Source organism: Epinephelus moara, chromosome 18 (assembly GCF_006386435.1).
Source record: "Epinephelus moara isolate mb chromosome 18, YSFRI_EMoa_1.0, whole genome shotgun sequence".
Classification (NCBI taxonomy): Eukaryota; Metazoa; Chordata; class Actinopteri; order Perciformes; family Serranidae; genus Epinephelus; species Epinephelus moara.
This window is the reverse complement of record NC_065523.1, coordinates 23,625,346-23,648,618: the sequence shown is the minus strand read 5'-3', so window position 1 is coordinate 23,648,618 and position 23,273 is coordinate 23,625,346. Positions and strand designations below refer to the sequence as shown.

Sequence of the window (23,273 nt, the reverse complement as noted above, 5' to 3'; positions counted from 1 at the left end):
TGACCGACGAATCGCCTCAGGCTTCTTCCAATATTCACACAACATAAAACGCAACATTTTTGTCCCTGACTTTGTTGAAAGGGTGGCTGTCATGTTGCAGTCCCCCAGTACAGCCACTCTACTGGGCACTGTCATGACCCTACTCATCTTGTATGCATTTTTTTCCCAAACCTTGACCGTCAAAGAAAGGAGGCTCCAAAGCCAGACCATATTTGGAGGATTACGTACCCTGAATATCCAGTGATATCTAGCAACCACTGTGATCTAACTTGTCTCGAAGAAAGGAGCCTCCTGGACCCAGGCCGGTGCTTGTGTTTGGCAGTTTGCCGCATCTAAAGTCACCCCACAGTACCCTGTAAGAGGTATGTAAAATTATACTTGAAATTTAGCCCAGGTTTCCTCCATTTCTCTTGCTTATCTTTGAGATGTCTCTACACCTTGACTGGATTCCATGTCTTGTAAATTCAATTGACTGGACATAATTTGGAAAGGCACACACCTGTCTGTGAAAGGTTTCACAGGTGACAATGCATATCAGAGCAAAAACAAAGCTTTTAAGTCGTAGTAACTGCCTACAGGGCTCAGAGAAATGGGTTGTGTTGGGGCACAGATATTGCAAAGGCTACAAAAAAAAGGTCTGCTGCACTGAGGGTTCTCAAGAGCACAGTGGCCTCCGTAAGTCTGAAATTAGGAAGTTTGGAGCAACCAGGACGCTTCCCAGAGGGGTGCCACTTTGGCCTGATGATAGACTGTCATACATGATACATACAGTCACAACCACTCGACATCATGGTTTGGCTTAATATTCACACAGAACAAAAGTATAATAATGGAAAAATAAATAAATAAATAAATAAAGGGCCCACACACTGGGTTGGGATAGCTCTGGCTGCCCTTTGTCATGCCACTGCCATAACATGCTTCTGGCCTCTGCTTTGATGGCTGGGTCTGGTGTTTGCCCTGCTGTTTATGTACTTGTCTTCACTCTTTATGTAAATGTCTTATTGCACAATAATAAAAATAAATAAAATAAATAAATAAAATTAACACAGAAACAAACAGCAGGCTACTGGGTCAAAGTCCAGAGTTTGTTGGACCCATCCACCTCTGTCCTCATCTGCCCCATACAGACTTTACATACAAACTGCTGTGGGCTGGTGCATATCCGAACGCTGTGAAGGTGCCTCCCTGCGCCGTGTCTGACACCAACGTCCACTGACAAAGCAGGTATTTGATGATTTGGGTTTGTGACATACCTGGTGCCTATCATACCTTGAAAGCTGAAGAAGAAGAATTAAGTTATTTAAACTTTCATTTTGTCTATGTCCCCATATTGTTGCATTACAGGGAAGAATACTGTTGTAACTGTTTTTTCTCCTAAATAACCTTCATTTTCAATTTTTAACAATTACTGAACCACAACATTATCGCCTCTAAAGCATCGCACAGGTTATACTTACTCTCTAAAATGAATGTACCCGATTCTGAAAGCACAAACCGTTCCTGGCTATTACTCTTGGATTGGGGAGGAGGAGGCATCATATGCTTAAGTAGGGAGACAAAAGCCTCATGTGGCACCTGTGTTTTTTTTTAAACCCCTGCAACCTGTACATCAAAATGAAGCTTAAACCCTGTAGTTTTTAGCTGCATGTGTTTCCTCCACTTAAATGTGTAAGACTGAGGGGAATATATTGGAGGAATTGAAATAGGCAAGGCAAGGCAAGGCAGCTTTATTTGTATGCACATTTCATACACACAGGTAATTAAAAGTGCTGTATAGAGCAATAAAATCTAAATCACTTTGTTGGTTGAACAGATATGGAAAATAAAGCCTAAGTACACCTCTGCTATCCAACTCTTCTTCTCCCAGGTAAAGCCTTCGACAACACCCAGACAATTAACTATGCTGCTTCAAATGTTATATCAGCCATCATGTTTGGAAAGAGGTTTGTGTACAAAGATCCTGTCTTCCACGTTATGTTGGAGAGAGACCACGAGTCTATCCGTCTGAGTGGATCAGCATCCATCCAGGTAGGGGAATGGCTCTCAGTGCTTACAAGGACATTTGACAGTGCTGTGCATGTTACAGACTTGTTTGACCTCATTAATGTGCTCCATTACAGATATACAATGTGTTTCCTTGGCTCGGTCCTTGTCTTAAAAACTGGAGGGTTTTGATGAAGAATGCAGAGGACTACAGGAATGACGTGAGACGCTTGATAGCAGAGCTGAAGGAGACTCTGAACCCTGAGATGTGCAGATGCTTTGTTGATGCATTCCTGACCCGTAAGATGAATCTGGAGGTGAGGTGTCCGACTCCAGTGAATCCACTGGCTGATATTACTGATCAGTTACTCAGTCCCTCTTTTCTGTGTTACAGGAGTCTGAAATCAAGGATTCACACTATCATGATGACAACCTTCACTACAGTGTGATGAATCTGTTTGCAGCTGGGACTGACACTACAGCATATACTCTTAAGTGGTGTTTGCTTTTCATTGCTAAGTACCCGCATTTTCAAGATGCAAAAACATACCCACATGCTCATCTCTGGTGAAATTCTATTTACAGTGTTTGCATAAAATTGGGATTAACTTTTTTAATTCATCTCAATTTTATGTGAGTCCAGACCGGGTCCAGGAGGAGCTGGACAGGGTGGTTGGAAGCTGTCAGGTTCGAGTAGAGGACAGGAAGAACCTGCCGTACACTGATGCTGTCATTCATGAGTCACAAAGATTTGCTAACATTGTCTCCTTGGCCCTTCCTCACAAAACCAGCCAAGACGTCACCTTTGGCCCTTCCTCACAAAACCAGCCAAGACGTCACCTTCCAGGGCTACTTTATCAAAGAGGTCAGTCGCCCACACACATTTGTATTTATGCCCCAACGACGGCAATAGATGCTTTCTGGAGGCATTTTGTTTTCGAGTACTCCATCCGTCTATCCCATTCTTTTGAACGTGACATCTCAAGAACGCCTTGAGGAATTTGTTTCAAATTTGGTACAAACGTTCACTTTGACTCAATGATGAAATAATTAGAATTTGGTGGACAGAGGTCACTGTGACCTTGCATCTGTCTCGTTCTCATGAATGCGATATCTCAAGAAGGTCTTGAGGGAGTTTTGAAATTTGGTACAAATATTCACTTGGACTCAAGGACTGGAAGTGCAACTTGACTTGTTCGTGGAGGCATACAGATGCAAAGTGGTAATTCTAGTGTTCTAGTTCAGTCAGGAGGGACTCGTTCTGGGAGACAAAAATAACTATTTATATGTGCACATACAAGTCTTTGGCGATAAGACCCCATTGTGATGTCATGTATAGGAGGGTGGTAAAGATGCAGTAATTTAGGGAAACAACCCCCCTATGGAGTCTAGACACGGGTGGTGGTAATGGTGGTGAGGAGACGAGACAAGACAAGACGAGACGAGATGAGGAGAGGATCTGGATGTGAAGAGGAGCGAGTCCGCCTAAAATGACAGCTGACAGGAGCAGAGAGGAGAACAGAGTTAAAATTAGGCGGCAGCAACATGAATGGCTGAAGGAGATTGTGGCAAAGTTTGATTGGCTAACTAGGAGAGGCAACACCCATAGTCAGCTGATCGGTGGAAGTAGTGGAAGTGGGATAGAGAGAGGACTGTGGATGGATATAGCATAAAGAAAGTCCTCCTGATTGAACACTGAGTTTCAATTGGATATTTTCCTCTCCGAAAACAATGCTTTTGTTCCACAATTAAAAAAACAACCTGATATTGTCACTTGTGATATTAATTTTCATCTGGCGCTGTGGCTTAGTTGGTTAAAGCGCCTGTCTAGTAAACAGGAGATCCTGGGTTCAAATCCCAGCAGTGCCTTTTCCACAGAGGCAAATGCAGTGCTTAGTTTGTATATGTGAGATGTTCTCCAGCTACTACAACTAGTTAGAATAGTCAATTGCAATAAATGAGAAGTTACCCAGACCTGTGTTAATGGTAGATATCAGTGGGTGGCTGTGGCTCTGAGGTAGAGTGGCGATTCAATCCCCAGCTCCTCCAGTCCCCATGTTGAAGCATTCTTGGGCAAGATACTGGACCCTAATGTGCTCCTGATGGCTGTTCCATCAGTGTGTGAGTGCATATAAATGGTTACTGAGTAGCAGGTGGCATCATGCACGGTAGCCTCAGTCACCAGTGTGTTAATGTGTGCGTGAATGGGTGACTGTGACATGTAGTGTTAAAGCGCTTTGAATGATCAGAGGCCTAGAAAAGCGCTATACAAGTGCAGTCCATTTAGGTCACTGTAGCAAAACCAACAAGAGCCAAACTAAAAACAGTTCTGCATTATGAAGGTCACCCATTACAATGTCTTTTTAACAGACTCAGATGCTTGCCGAAGGTCTTTTGTTCCAGTGGTCAGATTTTTTGATAAACACTTTAAGATGTGGTCTCAGCTGTTGATTACGCCTCAGATGGCTTTTTGTACTGGGCATACACTGGGAATTAATAAAGCTTTCTAATCTAATCTAACAATACACCTTGGTCTCTTTTTTTGGCTGCAGGGGACTACTGTGTTTCCTCTTCTTACTTCTGTTCTGCGCTGCAGGGGACTACTGTGTTTCCTCTTCTTACTTCTGTTCTGCATGATGAGAGCGAATGGGAGACGCCACACACTTTCAACCCTTCCCACTTCCTGGATAAGGAGGGTAAATTTATTAGGAGAGACGCCTTCATGCCCTTTTCTGCAGGTACAACAACTTTGCATAGATACATCACAATTCTAGAGTCGTGATCCAGTTTAACTCGCTGCAACTCTTTGCTCTCACAGGTCGCAGGGCATGTCTTGGGGAAAGTCTGGCCAGAATGGAGCTGTTCCTCTTCTTCACCTCTCTCCTTCAGCGCTTTCGTTTCACTCCTCCACCTGGAGTCACAGAGGATGAACTGGATCTGACACCAGTTGTGGGCTTCACCCTCAGACCTTCACCTCATGAGCTGTGTGCTTTCAGTCGCCAGTGAGGATGAGAGCTGGAACTTGATTATTGTTTTTGTGCATTTACTCCACAACAGGAGCAGGAACTGTCTCCATGTATCCAGTCAACCATGATGTGGGAGGGGATGTTGTGTGAGAATGCTGAATAGATATTTCACCAATTAACAGCATGTATCTTTGTGGCAATTTTGTTTCTTTTTTTTTTGGTAATTTTGTGTCTCTCTGTGGTTGTTTTGCGTCTGCAGTTTGTTTGCATCTTTTTGTGGTCATTATGAGTCTCTTCCTGGTCAATATGTGTTATTTTGAGTGACATTTTGCCACCTTTGGGCCCCACTTCAGTTATCCATCCATGATTTTATCCATTATAAATAGGCTGTAATGTGTGTATAGCATGACGAACCCCTCTACTAGCAAAAACAACATCACAGTTGGTCTTTGCAAAAATAAATAATGTATGTGTTTATTTGTGCTGAAGCTAATGAGAAAAACTGTAAAGTACTGAAACACCGTCCGATGTATGTTTTCATTATTGACACACTTAACTGATGTATTAACTACTCTTAATTGTGTCAATCACTTTTCATTCAATTTACAAAACAAACAGGTGTTTGTGGCATAGGAACTCCATTTAAGTAAATAAGTGAAACGCTGACTGAAGCAGAATACACAGAAACCTATAAGACAGATGACAGTTAGGTGAATAAAAAGTCCAAAAATCTAAAACAAAAACAAAAACAGGTAGAGGTCAAAACAGCCACACAAAGAGCCAGGTCGGGGGCAGGCAGGATCAGGAAGTTTAAATGACAAGAATGCTGAAATACTTGGTTCAATGCCAGAGACAATCTGGCGTCTTTCAGGCGTACATTATATATTATTTATGTACATGTCATACAATGTCAGCAGACAGAGCAGTACCTGTACCAGTCAGTCATTAACTTTGTTTCACAAGTTCTTATTTTATATTAAGTTTTATACTTACTTGCAAACCTTTGGACTGGGTGTCACAGTGGATTTAATAGTTGTTTATTAACCAAAGGACCAGTATCACAACATATTTTTCACAGAGTCTGGCCAAAGTCACGCTCCTCTTCTCCCTCCTTTAGTGCATTTGCTTCACGCCTTGATCTGGGATTCAAGAAGATTAAATAGACTTGATGGGGCTTTAATCCAATACTCACACAACATATAACACAAAAATATTGTCTCTGACTTTGTTGAAAGTATGGCTGATATGGGCAGCTTTTTTCTGGAGTCCGCCAGTATTACCTCTGTACTGGGCACTGTTTTGATTCTACTTGTCTTGTATGTATTTTTCTCCAACTTTGACCATGAAAGAAAGGAGCCTCCAGGACCCAGGCCACTGCCTGTGTTGGGCAATTTGCTGCAGCTGGATCTGAAGTCACTCCACAGTACGCTGTTCAAGGTATGTAAATTATACAGGAAACTAAATTGGCAATATACACTAGTGTTCAAAAGCTGCTTGGAATTCATAGCATGTTAAGTTGACATTCCCTGCTCCAATCCCAAAAAGCTATCGCTAGACTAACCTTCTCTTTCCTTCTGTTAATAGCTTTGCTTAAGCAACACACCTGTTAATTCCAGCTTGTTAAATGCATTAATGTGCATTTGACACTGAAACAGGAACCTGTTCCTTTTAAAAACTGATCAGATAGAAGGGGCCATTTACCTACCATCTGGTGAAAACACTTCCATTGCTTTCAATCTGTGGAATGTGCAGCTGGTCTTTCTTGTGTTATAAAGTTTCAAAAAACTATGGTGTGGTGTATTGAGGAGGAGAAATCATATTGTTTCTTTTGCAAAGGCACTGCCAAGGTGTTGAAACGTGCGCTTGTGTACTACATGCTGAAATAATTGTCCCTCGTCCTGATGAAAACACTGATGGTGTGTGCATAAGCACGTGTAGATAACTTAAGGGACCTGGTTTGGGGCAGTAACACTTTAAATAATGTCATAATATTCTGGCTTTTTTCAAAGTTGCATTGATCAAAACATTATTTCGTGTTTTATAGCTTTCCAAGAAATATGGATCGGTGTTCACGTTGTATTTCGGACCCAAGAAAGTTGTAATCCTGGCGGGATACAAGACACTGAAGGAGGCACTGGTCAACCATGCTGTGGAGTTTGGAGACAGATATGTTGCTCACTCATTCAATGACTTAACTATCTCAGAACGTAAGTATACAGACGCAGATTTTAGTCACAATCACTCATAGTATTCATTTATCAAGATGACACATACGCATTTGATTAAGTGATGTTAAATAAGGTTAACAATCTGCAGCCACATTAGCTGCCGTGTCAGGCTGTACATAGGCACAGCTGTGCTTTGAGCTAAATACTAACATTAGCATGCTAACAAGCTGATGTTCGTCGTCGTCGTCGTCGTCGTCGTATGAAAATGCCAAGCACAGGAACCAAGGGCGTGAAAGGAGGTCCTGTGGTCCGGGACAGAAGGCTGAGGTGTTTACTGGGAATCAGATGAAGCAGGCAGGTCAGACACAGGCGGGGTCGGCAACAGGAAATCAGTCCGGAATAATGTGCTCGAGAGCCTTGCATGAGTGGTGAAGAACGATCTGGCAACAAGTGACGAGAGGCTGGGGTATATGTTCTAGCTGGGAGTAATGAGGAACAGGTGAACTGAGTTGACTTCATGAGGTGGGCGTGGTGGAAAGGCAGGAGCAGGAAAAGTATAGACAGGTGATTGGCTGGGAGGTAGGATGAGTGCAGGCTGAGTGACTGGTCATACAGAAAAGAGCAGGTGACACTATGAAACATTTGCTGTTGTAATATTTCATGCGGCACAAATTATATTTTGACACAATGTATGTACTTGATTTCACTTCAGATAAAGGAATCTTATTTGCCAACGGGGAGTCGTGGAAAGAAATGAGGCGTTTTGCTCTGAGCAACCTGAGAGACTATGGGATGGGCAAAAAAACGATAGAGGAGAAAATCATTGAGGAGACTCAGTATCTGTTCAACGTGTTTGAAAAGCATGAAGGTAACTCTTCCTCTCCATTGTATTATGTCTTCAGTAAATACATATTGTTTGTTGTTTTACTCAACTCATTCAGTGTTTCTGTTTTTGTTGCAGGTAAACCCTTCAGTCCCGCAGAGCCAATAAATTGTGCAGTTTCCAATATCATCTGTGCAATTGTCTATGGCAACAGATTTGAATACAGTGATACAGAGTTTACACGTATGATAGACCGGGCCAATATCAACCTTCGACTTACAGGCTCTCCGTCAGTGCAGGTACCACTTTGTCTAAACTAACCATAAGATGTACGTTTTGTAGGATGTAACGCATATTACAAACTCATGGGTCTATTAGTATGGATGTGGACCTTTCATTCTTCTTTCATATTATATACTGAGTTGTTTGTGTATTGAATTTGTCATGGGGACTTTCTAGCTGATTGGCTTTATTTTGCTTGGCCTGGCTCTCTGCCCTTGTCTCCAGCCTCTGCTCAGGCCGTATACCATCCTCTTAAGGCTCATTTATACTCCCTTTATATATGAAAATAGATCCGTCTGTTGAAAACGTTGCAAACTTCATTGCCCTCATACTTCCATTTGTCATTTATATTGGCGTAGATACAACTGATTCAGAGTCAACAGCTTAAGACATCAACAAATGAGGTGACGGTGGAGGGGGTCGTAATAATGCACCTTTTAATGGAGGCAGCATTGTAGACAGTGATGGTCTGTGAGGCCAATACATGAGGAAGGAGAATTCTTTTCGCTAGGCCTATGTATTAGCGATTTATTCTGTTCCACCATTATTTAAATTTCTTTGTTGTCTCCTATGGTCATACCTTGCTTGAACTATGGCACACTGCCTCCATGATCTCCAGTGGTACTGCTCTGTTTCTTCCATATCCAGAAGCTTACGGACTGAAACCTCCGTCCGTCACTGTATCTAATGTTGAGTATAAATGAGTTTTAACTTCCCAGACCATCCACTAGTTGCCCTTAGTCACTTAGTCCCTGGTCACCTCACAACCCCTTCAACCAACCCACTTCCTCATCTCATTCCCTCGTCAGCCACCCTCCATATACCAGTCCATTTCCTTTGTTCCATTGTCAGATCCTCATAGGCCTATATTTTCTCAGCATTTTGCCCTTTTGTCCACATACAAATTGCATTTTAGGTAACTGATAATGGACCTTCTGTAAAACTTTGTCCAGAGTAAAGATTTTTAGAAACTTGGTACTTGGTACTTTGTAGCGTCAAGAGTGCGCTCCGTTACTTTCCTTGTTATGCGTCACTAATGAGGTGGCATTTTCAGGCTTCTGAGTGGCCAACATTTTAGTCTTCTTCTTTGCATGCCTTTAGAGTGAGGATTATCTTGCTGCCTGTTGGTTTGGCGTGCTCTTGGCAGCACTTCAATTGTGTTTTGGGGTTTTCATTTAGATTAAGACTTTTTCATAATACTCCTTGTGGGGACTTTTTACACCTGCCCATGTACGTCTGGACAATGCCAAAATGTTGCAACACTTTGTTTCGTCTGCCTGTTACCTACCCGCCATTTGGACTCTCTGCCTGCAAGCCAGTACCAATTTCACCCTGCTGTCTACAACTGGTTGACCTTTGGTCCAGTCCTGTTGCCCTATATTACCAACCATGATAGTATTCTTTGTTCATTCAAATACTTCCAGAAAACAAACAAACAGGTTGAAAGTGTGTTTAATCCTTCCTTTCTTTTTTTTTTTTCAAACAACAGTTGACCAACATGTTCCCCTGGATGACCAAATGGGTGAGCAACAGGGCGCGTCTCAGGAAGAGTGCTGCTGATAATAGAGAACAAATAAAGCGGCTGATCAAACATTCACAACAAACTTTAAATGTTCAGATGTGCAGAGGATTTGTGGACTCCTACCTGGCCCATAAACAGAAGCTAGAGGTATTTAAATCTAGTGTAATATATTAATACTAGGTTGAAATCTAATAACTTCTATTCACATTTTTATGACTTAATTGATGCTAATATCTGAAAGATGAAAAATGGTCAGAGCTCCTTTCCAATTAAAATAAACACATTTAACTTTTTACCTTTTCATAAGGATTCAGGGATTATGGACTCATTCTACAACACAGACAACCTTGTGTCAACTACTGCCAACCTCTTTTCGGCTGGTACTGATACTACAGGAACTACACTGAGATGGGCTCTGTTATTCATGGCCAAGTATCCTCAAATACAAAGTAAGTAATATGCTTGTATCAGACCTGTTGCACTCAGGTGCAGTCCCCAACAGGGGTGCTTTACATCATAGTTGAAGCTGAAATAGTTTTTGCAGTGGAGTGGTAGACCCTAAAAGCAGACAGAAATGGTTTTGAAAAGACTAGGATTTAATATATGGTCTGAAATTTGTTGTGCAGTTGTGCAGACAGACGGGTGGTCACAATGCAGCTTGTTTGCTCCTTGGCTTATGTTTATTTTTTTTATTGAAGTCATCTAGAAGCTTTATGTATTTACCCTGTTATACCCTGAATATCCACTAGTTAATAATTAATTACTATGACCTCAATGACTCTGATCTCCTGGTTAATTGACCTGACTTGCAGACAGGAGCGTATACTGCTGCATATGTACACCTGGAAAAAGAACTTCATTGACACTTTATGCAACATGAGAACTTCAGATATAAATGAGAAAAACTTAATTTCCTAAGTTTTACCCCAGCTGGTCTGACATTTAAAATAAAGGCATTGAAATCAGTCTTACATTGTCACCCTCCATTTTCTGTCTGTGCTTTGAGCTGCTGTGACATGTGAAGTTTATCTTATCTTATGACCTGTTTGTTCGACTTAGGTGAGATGCAATCATGCTGGATTTCTATAGTACTTTACTGCTGCTTTGTTTTTTAGCCATTGTGTCCTCCTGCATTTTCCAGCCAAAGTCCAGGAGGAGCTGAGCAGGGTGATCGGAGGCCGTCAGGTTCGGGCAGAGGACAGGATGAACCTGCCCTACACTGACGCTGTCATCCACGAGATACAGAGACTGGCCAATGTCCTTCCTATCGCTATCCCTCACCTAACCAGCACAGATGTGACCTTCCAGGGCTATTTTATTAAAAAGGTAAAGAGCGGACTGATTGAAAGAAGTCTGTTCATGCATGCTGAAACATTATAATTACGAAAGACCTTTTTTTCTCAAGGGGACCATTGTGTTTCCTCTTTTAACGTCTGTTCTGTGGGATGAAAATGAGTGGGAGACCCCTCGCACTTTTAATCCCGCCCATTTCTTGGACAAGAATGGGATGCTTGTCAAGAGAGATGCCTTCATGCCTTTCTCTGCAGGTTAGCAAGCTCAGCTAAACAAGCCTATCTAACACCTCTAGTTGATGCCAATTGCAGTTTTCAGATCACTCAATTTGTTATCTCACAGGTCGCAGGGCGTGTCTGGGAGAAAGCCTGGCTCGGATGGAGCTCTTCCTCTTCTTCACCTCCCTCCTCCAGCGCTTTCGTTTCACTCCTCCACCTGGAGTCACAGAGGATGAACTGGATCTGACACCAGCTGTGGGCTTCACTCTCAACCCGTTACCTTATGAGCTGTGTGCCGTCAGCAGGGTCAAATAATCCTGTTAAACTGCAGCTCTTCATGAGATGAATTGCACCTTTAGTAAGCTTTAGCTGTACGCATTTGTACAAATAATACGTTAGCCTCTAACACACTGCCTTACACACTGAGATGGGAACTTGCTTTGGATCAATAACATCTGTTTATTGGTTGTTGTTTTTTTTTTATCAGTTAGCATAGAGTTATGAAAACTAACAGTCTGTAATGCCAGTCCTAATGATACAAAAATAATAGATACAAAATAACAAACAGGTGTGACAAAAAAATGACAAAGTGCCTGCACATAATCATTTTCTCTAATTTTGTAATGGCTGCCTGTACTAAAGACAAATCATAAACACATTATTACTAAAGCACTGCATCCTATTGCTGTTTGTACTCTGTTAAAATGTAATTAAATTAATTAATTTAAGAAATTTACAGTATATGTTCATTGTAAAAACATGAGTCTCTTAAATAACTACTCTAAAATGACCCTAAAAAAAGCACATCCGAGCCCTTATGGTCCCAAAACACTGTGTAGCATGTGAAGGCCTTTAAGGTCCTTCCACTTTGATAATATTGATCTGCTGATCCTGTGAAGAATGGTTAGAGTTCATCACCGGCTGTGTGGACACGCTGCAGTCCTGGAGAGTCCTTGCTGAGCAGCTGCTTGGGTAATCTGAAGTTTTACTTTCTGATGCTCTGAAAGTCTGAGAATGTGACTGGCTGTATGTGGGGACGTAGGACTGTGTGTAGGGTGGCATGAGTGTTTGACTGTTTTGCTGTGGGTACGCCGCTGCATATTGTTGTGTTTGAGGGGGAGTGTGAGTAAGTGTGAGGTTATCAGCGTTGCTACATGGCGGAAACCCGTTCATGCTTGAAGGGCTCAGTCCTGGCAGTTTAAAGGCCTCTACGTTTTCTAAACTCTCTAAGGAGTTGTAGCTTGGCTGAGTTTGGCTGCACTGAGTATAAGTGCCTTGACTGAAGTTGAAGGTGTCTTGGCTGAAAGAGGTAGATGCAGACGCTGTTGGCAAACCAGAGGGTGATGGAGTTTTGTTGTGCTGCTGCTGGACAACGCTACAACGTCCCAATTTGGCAGCGAGGCTCTGTAGAGTGCTGAGGATCTGCTTCTGAATGTGCGTCTGCTGCGCCTGCTCCCTCTCCAGGCAGCACTGCTGCTCCACCAGCATCTTCACTGCCTGACCCAAGCTGCGCACTTCAGAGCCCAGGGTCTGAATCTGTTCCTGTAGGCCGCCTCTCCCTCCCGTGTCCTGGACTGCCTGCTGGGGGCTCGGGTTCCCCTCACTACGAGTGGCGCCCTGGCCTCCAGGGGTCTGCAGACGGATGACGGCAACCCCAGGAGCTGAGGATGTTAAAGGTACCGGTGACCGGTTAGGAAGACGAATGCCGACCCGAGGGGGAGGGTGAAGAGAACGGACAGACAGACCTGGTCTCTGTGTGAGGAAACGCCTGGGGGCACTGCTTCCACCGGACTGGCCTTCCATAACAGTCTGTGCAACAAAACAAAAATATGAAGGAAACAATAAAAAAGTTAGATTACAATCTTAGGGCTCGTACATATGCCACATTTTTTGCACCCTCAAATTAACTGATTTCAATATAGACGCGCAGAAGGCACGAGCAATGCCATCATGGCACGCAAGTGTTCCGAAATGCTTGTTTTTCAGGGCATTTGGGCTGCGTCCTGAGATAAAGTTCAACTCCTGGCGCACAGCATTCCATATGGGGAGGAACAACCCTCTCGTTCAAATATGCTCATTCTGGCTCCAAAAAAACAAGATGGCAATGGCCGAAATGCCAAACTTGAGGCCTCAAAACAGGAGTCCATAAACCAATGAGTTTTGTCATAGTAGCTAGGTGCTGGAATACTATCTGGTACCATCAACTGGTGTAAGGGATTCATTATACAAACATAACCTTGGACTCAATCTGCGCGGTGGCCTGATCACCAGAATTAACTGATGTCTGTTATCAAAAAAGGGCTGAGACACAATTTAGTCAATGTGAATAAAGGCCAGGATCAGGGTTGCTCTTCTCTCACCTTTTCATTCGTCAGATCGTAAGTTTCAGGTGGTTGTGGCATCGCACTTCTCAAATCAGCACCTTGAACACTAGAGTGATCTCTCCTCAACAATGATGCCACCTGGTGGAACGACTGTTGAAAAACAATGTATGTAAGTTAAGACTGACAGATGATTTGATTCTTATGGTATTCAACATATAACACATTGTTTGCTATTGTAGACGATAATTACAAACCCAAAAATGGGATTGTAACACATGGGACAAATGATTTTACCTTCATCCTGTGTGACAGCGCTTTATCCAAGAGCCTCTTTCGAGCTGCCAGCATTGAATTGATGGCCGGAGAAGGCGTAACTCTCCTCCTCATGGATGCCGCAGAAGCTGTTTGTGTGGAAGACACAGCACTCGCCTCTGCTCTTGTTACAGTGGACTGGGGACCTCTTTGTTGGCTGCTCTGTGCAAGGGAGGTGACACTAACAATCTGGATGTCATTTTCTTCCTTATCTCCCTCCTGCTGCTGTTCCGGCCTGCTGCCTCCACTGCTCTCCCCGGACCCGGATGGCTTTGCCCCAGTATCTGGATTTGTGGACGTCTGTTTGGCAAAATTTGCAGCTGCTGTAAAGCCGGCATGGTGAGATGCCTCCCGCAGAAGATTTTGAAGATGGACGTTACTCCAGCTCTCTTGTATTGGCCCGGCTCGAGGCTGCACCTGTGCAGGTGATGTGCTGCTTCCAGCCTCTATGGGTCTAACCCTCCCTGGCGGCCTCCCTTGAAACTCCCTCAGGAACAGGTAGATGGCCTGGGCAGACACCTTGATGTTCTCCAGCTCGAGCACAGCTTTGATCTTACGGAAACTGAGACCAGCCTTCCGCAGCTCCACCACCTTGTGTTTGGCGGCTTCATCCAGCCGGCCCATGGTCTCTCACTCCACAGGGACTCTGTGAGTTCGGCTGTTAGTCTCTAGAAGAATCATATAATACAAATAGTTAACACTAACACTTACATTAACAGCCGGTTCCTTGTGTTTACAACTCTGAAACTTTGTAAGTTTTTCAGTTTTACCCTTGACCTTGGTTTTTATTTTGTCACAGAAAATGCACTGATTTTGAAACAAGAAGGAACACTGAGTCCCTTCAGATGAATCTGACAGAGATTTGAGCCGGCGTAGGGAGTCCTTTATTGATGATGATTCACCAGATATAGAGGACTTTGACACTTTTAAACCACCCAATTTCCCTGTAAAGCTTTTGTAGCAATTTTGATGATAGCCAGTTTCATCCAAAGACAATCCCTCTAATGTCAATGGTATCTGGTCACAAATATCCTTCATACGGTATGGCGATGTGGCTGGTTCACAGAGTCTCATATCACGAATACTGTGGTAGATATGATAGCCTCTCGCTGTGCCCTCCCTTGCATGCGCCAAGTCTGGTAAAATGACCATACTCAGAAAGAGTTGGGACATGTAAAATACATGATAGGGATTGAATCTTCTTTTGAGGCACTTCAGCTGTGTTACAGTTTGTGCTTTTTCCCATGGTTAGTAAGTATAGGCCTATTCAATCAGCCTGAAAAAAGAGTAAACATTAGCACTAGCTAACTAACTAGCTACCATCACTAGCTAGTCAAGAAAATCCATGCAGACTCCATTTCTGTATGATAAAACTGTATAGGAAAATTACGTGGAGGCTTGTCCATGACTAAATATCTTAATAAAAGGGTCAAATGCTTACTTTTTTCCAAAAGAGAGAGCAGTGTGAGACAACCATCTTACAGTCGCAAGGTGCAGGCCCACTGTCCCGACCAACGCCAAAGTTGGCAGTTGATGTTCAGTCACCTACAGAATTTGGCCCTTTTCTGTATTTTTCTTTTTGTTTGTCCCCCTCCCTCCCAGAAATAGTCAGTATGGTTTGAAATGTTATTAGTAGGCTAGGCCTACCCATTTTATTGAATTCCTTGAGTCTGAATTGTATAGAACATGTTTACTTCAAAAGCAAAGCTATTTTCAATTTCTTCAGGTGCAAGATAGTATAAACTGTTAAAAATAACCCTAGGGGACAATAGCCTATATTTTAGTCTTCTATGTATAATTTTAAAATAGACACTTAAATAGTTAAGGAAAAACAGGTAGTGAAAAAAAATCACTTTATGCGCATGAAAAAGGAAAATACAGAATTGTATGGGAAAATGTGTTCATTTGTCTCTCTGTGTTGTTTACTTCAAAAGCTAAGCTATTTTCAATTTCTTTGGATTCGGTATAGGTGTAATAAACTGTTAAAAATAAACCCCATGGGACATTATTTCAGTCTGCTAGCTACTATAATCTTAAAATAGACACTTAAATGATTAAAAAAAACAGGTGGTGGAATTTTTTTCACCCTAGGTGCATGAAAAAAAGGAAAATAATCATTCCATTGAATTCCTTGGGTCAGAATTGTATGGAAACGTGTGTTTTTTTTGGTCTCTGTATGTTGTTAACTTCAAAAGTTACACCACTTTCTATATCTTGTTTTTCTTTTTCCGGTTGGGGATAGGTACAATAAAGGGTTAAAAATTAAGCCTTTGGGAAATTATTTCAGTTTGGTACCTGGAAAATCCGAAAATAGACACTCGAAGGATTAAGAAAAATCAGGTGCCACAAAAAAATCCGGGGGGTGCGCGTGGACCCCTATTTCCATCTAGACTAGTACTAGGACTATCACTGGGAGGTTGACCCATTACAAGGTTTATTAGTCAAGACTCTGGTCTTTTAAAATGTATTGCCCAGCCTAATTGAAAAATAAAAATAAAAACAATTCTCAAGAATTATTGTTATATCATGTAGCACTCTTGCTATAACACAGTACCGACGTATTTCAGTTAAACAACGAGTTTATAAGATATTTAGCGTCACTGATCCACGTATCAAAAACTATCGTTACCTAAAATCTCAACAGCTGCTTAATAATTCTGTCGTCGAATTTATTTGCTTGATTAATTGCTAACAATGCGAGATGGCTAACGTGACTGGTTGTGACTACATGAATGACGCACAAGACCGTGATTAACGTTACGCTTTTCTCCAGATTAAAAAAGTTTTACAGGACTGGTTGAAAATATTTCGCTCAGCAGTGCTAGCTGGGCTAACGTTAGCTAACGGTAACAGCTAGCATAGTAACGGTAACTCATAAAGTGAAACGCTCACCTTGTCGACAAGAGGGAAGATTGACTGGTGTTTAAATCATTTCACGTAACATTATTAAATGTTTCAACCTAGCATAGCTATGATGTAGTATTACGACCACACACGCGTAAACTCACATTTTTTTTAATCAACAACATAAATAAACAAATGAGTTGGCTCAGGTGTGTACGTCACTTCCGCTACAGCGTCATCACTAAGCGACGGTTCTTCAGGGCGCAAGTGGTTGAAACGAAATCACCTCTTTTGAAAAACATGTAAGTTTAGCCTTTTATTTGATTGCAGTCAAACTGGTTTTAATTTAACTACATATTTTATCACATACCAAAAACCGTGACTTGTTTTTTTAACCTTATGTGCACTTAAAAATAGAACGGTAGTCGATTAAACAGCAGCCCCCGTGGCTACGAGCGCCTTGTTTTGAGGAGTCAGTTGAATGAAAATCAATGGCGGCGGGATTCTGTCCGAGAGTGCCGTTGTTGGCTGTAAAGTTTAATGGTTTGAGATGGTTCTGTGATAATAGTAACAATGTAAGATCTTTCTCGCATTCATAATACAGTAACATTAAAACCACCGAGAATTTTAAAATGCAAATACCGACAGTTCTTGCAACATTGAGGCGGTTTAACCCTGGTTAGGATCTGTGCTTACTCTGAGCGAGAGGTTTACACTCTTAGTACCTCAGTTTCTTTAGTTACATACTCCCTTTTTGGCTGTAAATCCTCTGTAATATTTGTTCTCACAGGCACATTGCTTTATCATGTTCATGTGTTGAAGAAGGAGTTACACTTATTTAAATTCTAAGACAATAAACTTTGACAAAAAAAATGTGGCCAACAATTTTGATAAGTGATTAATCATCACAGTCATTTATCAGCCAGAAATCTCAATCATTGTTGGTTCCAGCTTCTCAGAAGTTTGTAGAAACCTGTTTTGTGTCATAATAGTTTAAATATTTGAGGGTTTTTGCTCTGTTGATGAGACAAATTTAAATAAAATGAATTGTTAAAAAATTGATAAAGTTCAGAGGACAGCTACTAAACTAATTCCAGGTTTGACAGAGATGTTATATGAGGAGATATTAAGATAATTACATAAACTCTAGCCCACAGGAGACACAGAGGGGACATTATGGAGATCAATGAGCTTTTTCACAGAATATATATTTCGTCTAAGCCTGTTACCCACCCTTGGAATAATATATCTAATTTAAGAGGGAACTTTAGGGAGGGAAGATTATTTCCACTCAGGTGTTTCTCTGAAAAGACACAAATTCTGTCACACTAGTACAGTAAAAGCATGGACCAAGCTTCAAGAGGATGTAGTGCATGCTCCTTCAGTTAACTTAACAATAGATAGGATACATTCAGGTCAACAAAGGATATTTTGTAACATTTTAAAGCTGGTTTTATAGCCGTTTGTGTAATTATTGTTATTTTGAACATGTATGTTGTGGTATTATTTTGTTGTATGGTTTGTTTGTTGTGATTGGTGAGTCTGGTGTGGAGGATTCATCTCCTGTCTTAGAAAATATTCATTAATTTGAATTAAAATTAATTAAAAAATAGCAATTTGAAGACTAAAATTGGGACTTAAATTGGGCTCTTGGGAATTCTGTCATGCAGTTTCCATTTTTTTGTAGTGTACATTAACGTAAATTGTTAGTTACAGCCTCACACTATTCACAACTTATCTGTTCGCAAAGTAACAGAAGCTTGCCTCTGACTTTAGGGCACCATCACCCACGAAGCGAAAGGAGGAGGAGAAAACAAAAGACAGAGGCAAAGAAAAGACTGGCACCAAGGAAGGAGACAAGGACAGAGGACGGGACAAAGCAAGGAAACGTCGCAGTGCCTCTACTGGCAGTAGCAGCAGCAGGTTTGTTTTCTTAGTTCCCTCTTTATGTGATTATTATTAGTGTTTATATTAGTGACAACACCATTCTTAAAGGGATAGTGCACCCAAAAATGAAAATTCAGCTATTATCTACTCACCCATATGCCGACGGAGGCCCTGGTGAAGCTTTAGAGTCCTCACATCCCTTGCGGAGATCCAAGGGGGGAGTGGCTAGCACACCTAATGGCAGACGGCGCCCCAGACTAACGTCCAAGAACACAAAATTGAATCCACAAAGTATCTCCATACTGTTCATCCGTAGTGATCCAAGTGTGCTGCAGCCACGACATAAAAAGTTGTTTCGAAAAACATCATATGAACTCTGTTTTTAGCCTCACTGTAGCCTGTAGCTCTGACTGCTTCTCTGTGCTCCGCGCTCACGTGTGCGCGCCTGCGCGAGACCAGCGAAAACATGAGCTTTGCTCACCCGTGTTTACATCACGTGACACGTGCACCGCACGGGGAAACAACAGTAACCACAGTAGCTAAAAGATAATTTGCACTACGGTCTTTTAGCAAAGGACAGCCCAACATGTCTGAAGACTTTGAAATTGAGGAGGAACAGCATTTCTTTGTTGAGCCGTATTTGTTTGAGCCCGAGTATACGGACGGAACTCAGGCTACTGGACGAAGCAGCCGCCGCAGCTCATGAGCCTAACCCTCAGCCAGCTGCAGAATACCGGAGTCGAGCACTGGAAACCTGATGGTGTAGTTGTTTCAAATGCAAAGCAATGCCAACGGATGAGGAAAGTCTTTGCTGCTCAGACTGGGAATTGGCGATGTCTGCACTTGAGAATCTGGACATCAGTACTGACGAGACTGCTGCTCTTCAGAGATCACCGATCAGCCTGAGTGCACGCACACGTGAACGCGGAGCACAGAGAAGCAGTCAGAGCTACGGGCTACAATGAGGCACAGAGAAGCAGTCAGAGCTACGGGCTACAATGAGGCTAAAAACAGAGTTCATATGATGTTTTTCAAAACAACTTTTTATGTCGCGGCTACAGCAGACTTGGATCACTATGGATGAGCAGTATGGAGATACTTTGTGGATTCAATTCTGTGTTCTTGGACGTTAGTCTGGGGCGCCGTCTACCATTAGGTGTGCTAGCCGCTCCACCCGCCGATCTCCGCAAGGGATGTGAGCACTCTAAAGCTTCACCAGGGCCTCCGTCGGCATATGGGTGAGTAGATAATGGCTGAATTTTCATTTTTGGGTGCACTATCCCTTTAAAGGTCCAGTGTGTAGGATTATTAGGATTATATAATAATGTTTCTTTTGTGTATAATTACCCAATATTAAGAACTGTTGTGTTTTCATTTCCTTAGTGCGAGCCGTTTATATCTACAGAGGAGACAGCCATATTTCACAACCATGTTTCTACAGTAGCCCAGAACAGACAAACCAAACACTGGCTCTAGTTGGGACATTCATGTTTTTGTGTCAGCCACCATAGCAGCAGCCCCTCCACTATAAGGGCGTTGAAAAACACTGTGTTTTTTTAATGTGAAAAGACTTTATTAAGTGTTTTTATCTGTTTAAAATAAATTATTTTGGAGAGGAGAAGACCTCTGTGGATTTTTTGGCTCCCAGGAAAAACCTCCTAAACAATGAACATCTTGTTGCAATCTGCAATCCTCATCACTAGATGCCACTAAATCCCCCTAGAAGTTACACACTGTACCAGTAAATATGTATATTTTGTTACCTAACATGTTTTATTTTGGTTTTTTTTTTACCATGACCAGGTCCAGATCGAGCTCTACTTCAAGCAGCAGCTCCGGCTCCAGCTCAGGTTCCTCAAGTGGCTCCAGCTCATCTGGCTCCAGCCGCTCTGGTTCTTCAAGCTCTCGTTCCTCCTCCTCTTCCAGCTCCTCAGGCTCCCCCAGCCCCAGCCGTAGACGCCACGACAACCGCCGCCGTTCCCGCTCAGCGTAAGTCACCAGCTACAAAATGTTTATTCACAGTGATGTCTTGTATTTTTTTCACTTGTTTAAGTCATGATGAAATGAATTGCTGCTTTGTTTGTGATTCTGCAGGTCCAAAACACAGAAGAGAGGAGATGATAAGGAGCGAAGGAAAAGAAGCCCCAGCCCAAAACCAACTAAAGTTCACTTAGGGCGGCTGACCAGGAATGTCACCAAGGTCAGCTGAGAAATTGTTGAGCTTTTTATAGGAGAACACATGATAAAACATGATTTAAGGTCATAGCTCTACCTCAGAAACATCACATAAGATAGACAAGGATACTGCATTCATAATCTCTAGGACCAAAATGGAATTGTGGAAAGTGTTTTGCTTTCACTTACTATGAAGTAAAGGTTGATTGCACAATTCTGTATGTCACTGGGTACAATCTTCTTGAAAAAAGCAGACTCGATTTTTTTTTACATCAACAACATTCCTCCAGAGATAACCAAATGGTTCTAATAAGCATACTGTATTTCCTCTTTGCACAGGACCACATCCAGGAGATCTTTTCCACTTATGGAAAAATCAAAATGGTCGAAATGCCGATGGACAGAGTCCACCCACACCTGTCCAGGGGCTACGCTTACGTGGAGTTTGAGAGTCCTGAGGAGGCCCAGAAGGCCCTGAAACACATGGACGGAGGTAGGCCAGCGTTTGTCCTTAACTGCCTCTGTGTCACACCATTACTCTAGGCACACTGGTTGAATAAATCTCTGTGATAACTGTTATTGACAGGTCAGATTGATGGACAAGAAATCACCGCATCTGCTGTGCTAACTCAGCGAGTGCGTCCTCCACCTCGCAGACCTTCTCCCCCTCGCAGAATGCCTCCACCACAACATATGTGGCGTCGCAGTCCACCACGCATGAGGAGAAGGTACGTTGGATGATTTCAATCAGTCCATCTACATTTGACTTTCACACGATCACGTGAACGCATATATATATGTATGTTCTTTGGTACAGAGCATTAAGTCTGCTCATTCCCTCCCCTGTAGGTCCCGCTCTCCAAGGAGGCGGTCCCCAGTACGCCGCCGCTCTCGCTCCAGATCTCCTGGTCGCAGGCGTCACCGCTCTCGTTCCAGCTCCAACTCCTCCAGATAGACGAGATTTCCTGCCTCCTGATAAGAAGTGATCTCTTCTCTGACACCAGATCAGCTGGAGATCTAGCTTTCCAGACCTCATGGACTCACCAGAAGTGTAATCATCTGCACTGTAGCCAACGTCAACATCTGCCTGCATGTAGAAAGTGGAAATGTTTTTCTTTTCTTTTTTTTCTATTTGTGCAAATGTGAGTCTCTTTTCATATTTTGTGTTAGGGTTGATCGTGTTTTGAGCAGAGTTTCTCTTTCACAGAGATCTACAAATATTTCTTTTTAAGTGTGACTTCTTTTTACCCTGTTTGGAATTTTTAGACATTTTGAAAAATAAAAATGCTGAAACAGGCGTTCCCTGTGTAACAGTCAGTTAATGTTTAATTTGGCTGCCATACTTTAAAATGAATATGAACAAAGAGATATGCAGCAATGTGCTCACAGCTCAGCAGCAACACTGTAATCATACTCTGGTCATTAGGTTTCTAATACCTGCTCTGTGGACTAAATTTATTATAAAACGGGGATAGAGATATTGAAGTGTTCTGGTTAATAGGCAAAGGAATCAGCTATAGTTTGATATAAGATTTGAAAGTCTGTGTTGAGTGATGGTACCTACTGAACCTAAAGTACAGTAGGAGGCTGCACATTGTTGCCCCACTGCAGCTGTGACAGCACATTCCTCTTCCTAAGCATCATTTACTGGATAAAGAAATGAGGTCTAAGGGAAGCGTTTTTTCTAAAGGAAAAATAACTTTTTTTAAATTATTATTGGCAGGTGGCACTACGGGAGCAGTCAGCACAAAAACAACAACACCCCTTTAATGTATTCTCAATCAATTATAGAAGGGGAGGCATAAAGCTGGCGGTGTGCATAGAAACAGGAATGCGAGATAGCTGCACATAATTTCATACGTCCTTAAATTTCTGTAGCTTCCAGTGTTTCAGCTTTTTTAACTGGTTTACATCCAGTCTTGTACCTGTCATGTCCACTCCTGAGCTCAGTGCTACAGAGATGCCATTGACTACTCTGAGGTGTTGCACAAGATTACATTCTTAATTTCACATATTACACACTGGGTTTCACACACACATCATTTTTGGCTAATAAGACTATTTTTTAAAGGACTGTATGAGCATGTGCAAAGTGTGTATGACTGACATTTCCCTCAGTCTCCTGTGAGTTTCGTTGCACCTGTTAGAGTGGGACAATTTAACACGTATGGAAGACCAGGGTTGGTGGGCACACTTCTCATTTTCCTCCGTACTTTTTGGTATAATTTATTTGAGAATACTCTAACCAGCAGCAAATGAAAGGCTAATGTGTCAGCTATGAATCAATAAGTTTTAATGAAAACACACACACAAAATAAAAAAAAAAAGTCATGTTTTGCTTTTGTGCCAACCAGCCCTATCAGGGGGTTTGTGGCACCAATTTTTAAGCAGTCTATCATTAGGAATGTCTCGCTACATTTGCCACTAACCATTCAAAAAAATAATCTTTCAAAAATAGTTTTAATCTCTTACA

At 42.1% G+C, this 23,273-nt stretch overlaps 4 protein-coding genes and 1 non-coding gene across 6 annotated transcripts; 4 read left to right on the top strand and 1 right to left on the bottom strand.

Annotated features, from left to right (window-relative positions):
- Positions 1 to 91: 91 nt before the first annotated feature.
- Positions 92 to 5,474, top strand: LOC126406152 (cytochrome P450 2K1-like). Its single transcript, XM_050070329.1, has 8 exons — positions 92 to 107; positions 1,871 to 2,031; positions 2,124 to 2,303; positions 2,381 to 2,520; positions 2,628 to 2,748; positions 2,783 to 2,851; positions 4,583 to 4,724; positions 4,805 to 5,474. The coding sequence occupies exons 1-8, from the start codon at positions 92 to 94 to the stop codon at positions 4,990 to 4,992; spliced, it is 1,017 nt and encodes a 338-aa protein (XP_049926286.1). The 3' UTR covers positions 4,993 to 5,474.
- On the top strand, positions 3,782 to 3,855 carry trnat-agu (transfer RNA threonine (anticodon AGU)). Its single transcript has one exon. It is a non-coding gene; the product is annotated as a tRNA-Thr (tRNA).
- Positions 5,475 to 6,006: 532 nt separating the features above from the next.
- LOC126405687 (cytochrome P450 2K1-like) lies at positions 6,007 to 11,990 on the top strand. Its single transcript, XM_050069551.1, has 9 exons — positions 6,007 to 6,389; positions 6,997 to 7,159; positions 7,833 to 7,988; positions 8,082 to 8,242; positions 9,715 to 9,894; positions 10,055 to 10,196; positions 10,889 to 11,073; positions 11,153 to 11,294; positions 11,383 to 11,990. Exons 1-9 carry the CDS (start codon positions 6,189 to 6,191, stop codon positions 11,571 to 11,573), a joined length of 1,521 nt encoding a protein of 506 aa, XP_049925508.1. The 5' UTR covers positions 6,007 to 6,188; the 3' UTR covers positions 11,574 to 11,990.
- On the bottom strand, positions 11,637 to 14,019 carry LOC126405690 (uncharacterized). The gene is made up of 2 exons (XM_050069554.1): positions 13,619 to 14,019; positions 11,637 to 13,067 (listed from the first exon to the last, which is right to left on the bottom strand). The coding sequence occupies exons 1-2, from the start codon at positions 13,658 to 13,660 to the stop codon at positions 12,111 to 12,113; spliced, it is 999 nt and encodes a 332-aa protein (XP_049925511.1). The 5' UTR covers positions 13,661 to 14,019; the 3' UTR covers positions 11,637 to 12,110.
- A 236-nt stretch (positions 14,020 to 14,255) lies between these two features.
- LOC126405692 (RNA-binding protein with serine-rich domain 1-like) lies at positions 14,256 to 22,097 on the top strand. Of its 2 annotated transcripts, none has more exons than XM_050069555.1 (7): positions 14,256 to 14,542; positions 18,515 to 18,661; positions 20,429 to 20,614; positions 20,720 to 20,825; positions 21,140 to 21,293; positions 21,387 to 21,528; positions 21,650 to 22,097. In XM_050069555.1, exons 1-7 carry the CDS (start codon positions 14,397 to 14,399, stop codon positions 21,753 to 21,755), a joined length of 987 nt encoding a protein of 328 aa, XP_049925512.1. In that variant the 5' UTR covers positions 14,256 to 14,396; the 3' UTR covers positions 21,756 to 22,097. The 2 variants fall into 2 exon arrangements, with proteins under 2 accessions (XP_049925512.1, XP_049925513.1); XM_050069556.1 differs by lacking the exon at positions 14,256 to 14,542 and adding an exon at positions 16,919 to 17,040.
- The last annotated feature ends 1,176 nt before the right edge of the window (positions 22,098 to 23,273 follow it).

What these genes read in the sequence shown, in the direction of transcription:
- LOC126406152 (XM_050070329.1), top strand. An exon ending in CCCGTAAGATGAATCTGGAG is followed by an intron (nt 2,304 to 2,380) that starts GTGAGGTGTCCG and finishes TCTGTGTTACAG; the next exon opens with GAGTCTGAAATCAAGGATTC. An exon ending in GCTAAGTACCCGCATTTTCA is followed by an intron (nt 2,521 to 2,627) that starts AGATGCAAAAAC and finishes TTATGTGAGTCC; the next exon opens with AGACCGGGTCCAGGAGGAGC.
- LOC126405687 (XM_050069551.1), top strand. Translation starts at nt 6,189, where the DNA reads ATGGCTGATATGGGCAGCTTTTTTCTGGAGTCCGCCAGTATTACCTCT. An exon ending in TCCACAGTACGCTGTTCAAG is followed by an intron (nt 6,390 to 6,996) that starts GTATGTAAATTA and finishes CGTGTTTTATAG; the next exon opens with CTTTCCAAGAAATATGGATC. An exon ending in CAAGTATCCTCAAATACAAA is followed by an intron (nt 10,197 to 10,888) that starts GTAAGTAATATG and finishes TGCATTTTCCAG; the next exon opens with CCAAAGTCCAGGAGGAGCTG.
- LOC126405692 (XM_050069555.1), top strand. Translation starts at nt 14,397, where the DNA reads ATGGCCTGGGCAGACACCTTGATGTTCTCCAGCTCGAGCACAGCTTTG. An exon ending in TCTCACTCCACAGGGACTCT is followed by an intron (nt 14,543 to 18,514) that starts GTGAGTTCGGCT and finishes CTCTGACTTTAG; the next exon opens with GGCACCATCACCCACGAAGC. An exon ending in CCACCACGCATGAGGAGAAG is followed by an intron (nt 21,529 to 21,649) that starts GTACGTTGGATG and finishes CCTCCCCTGTAG; the next exon opens with GTCCCGCTCTCCAAGGAGGC.
- LOC126405690 (XM_050069554.1), bottom strand. Translation starts at nt 13,660, where the DNA reads ATGCCACAACCACCTGAAACTTACGATCTGACGAATGAAAAG. An exon ending in ACGATCTGACGAATGAAAAG is followed by an intron (nt 13,068 to 13,618) that starts GTGAGAGAAGAG and finishes TTTGTTGCACAG; the next exon opens with ACTGTTATGGAAGGCCAGTC.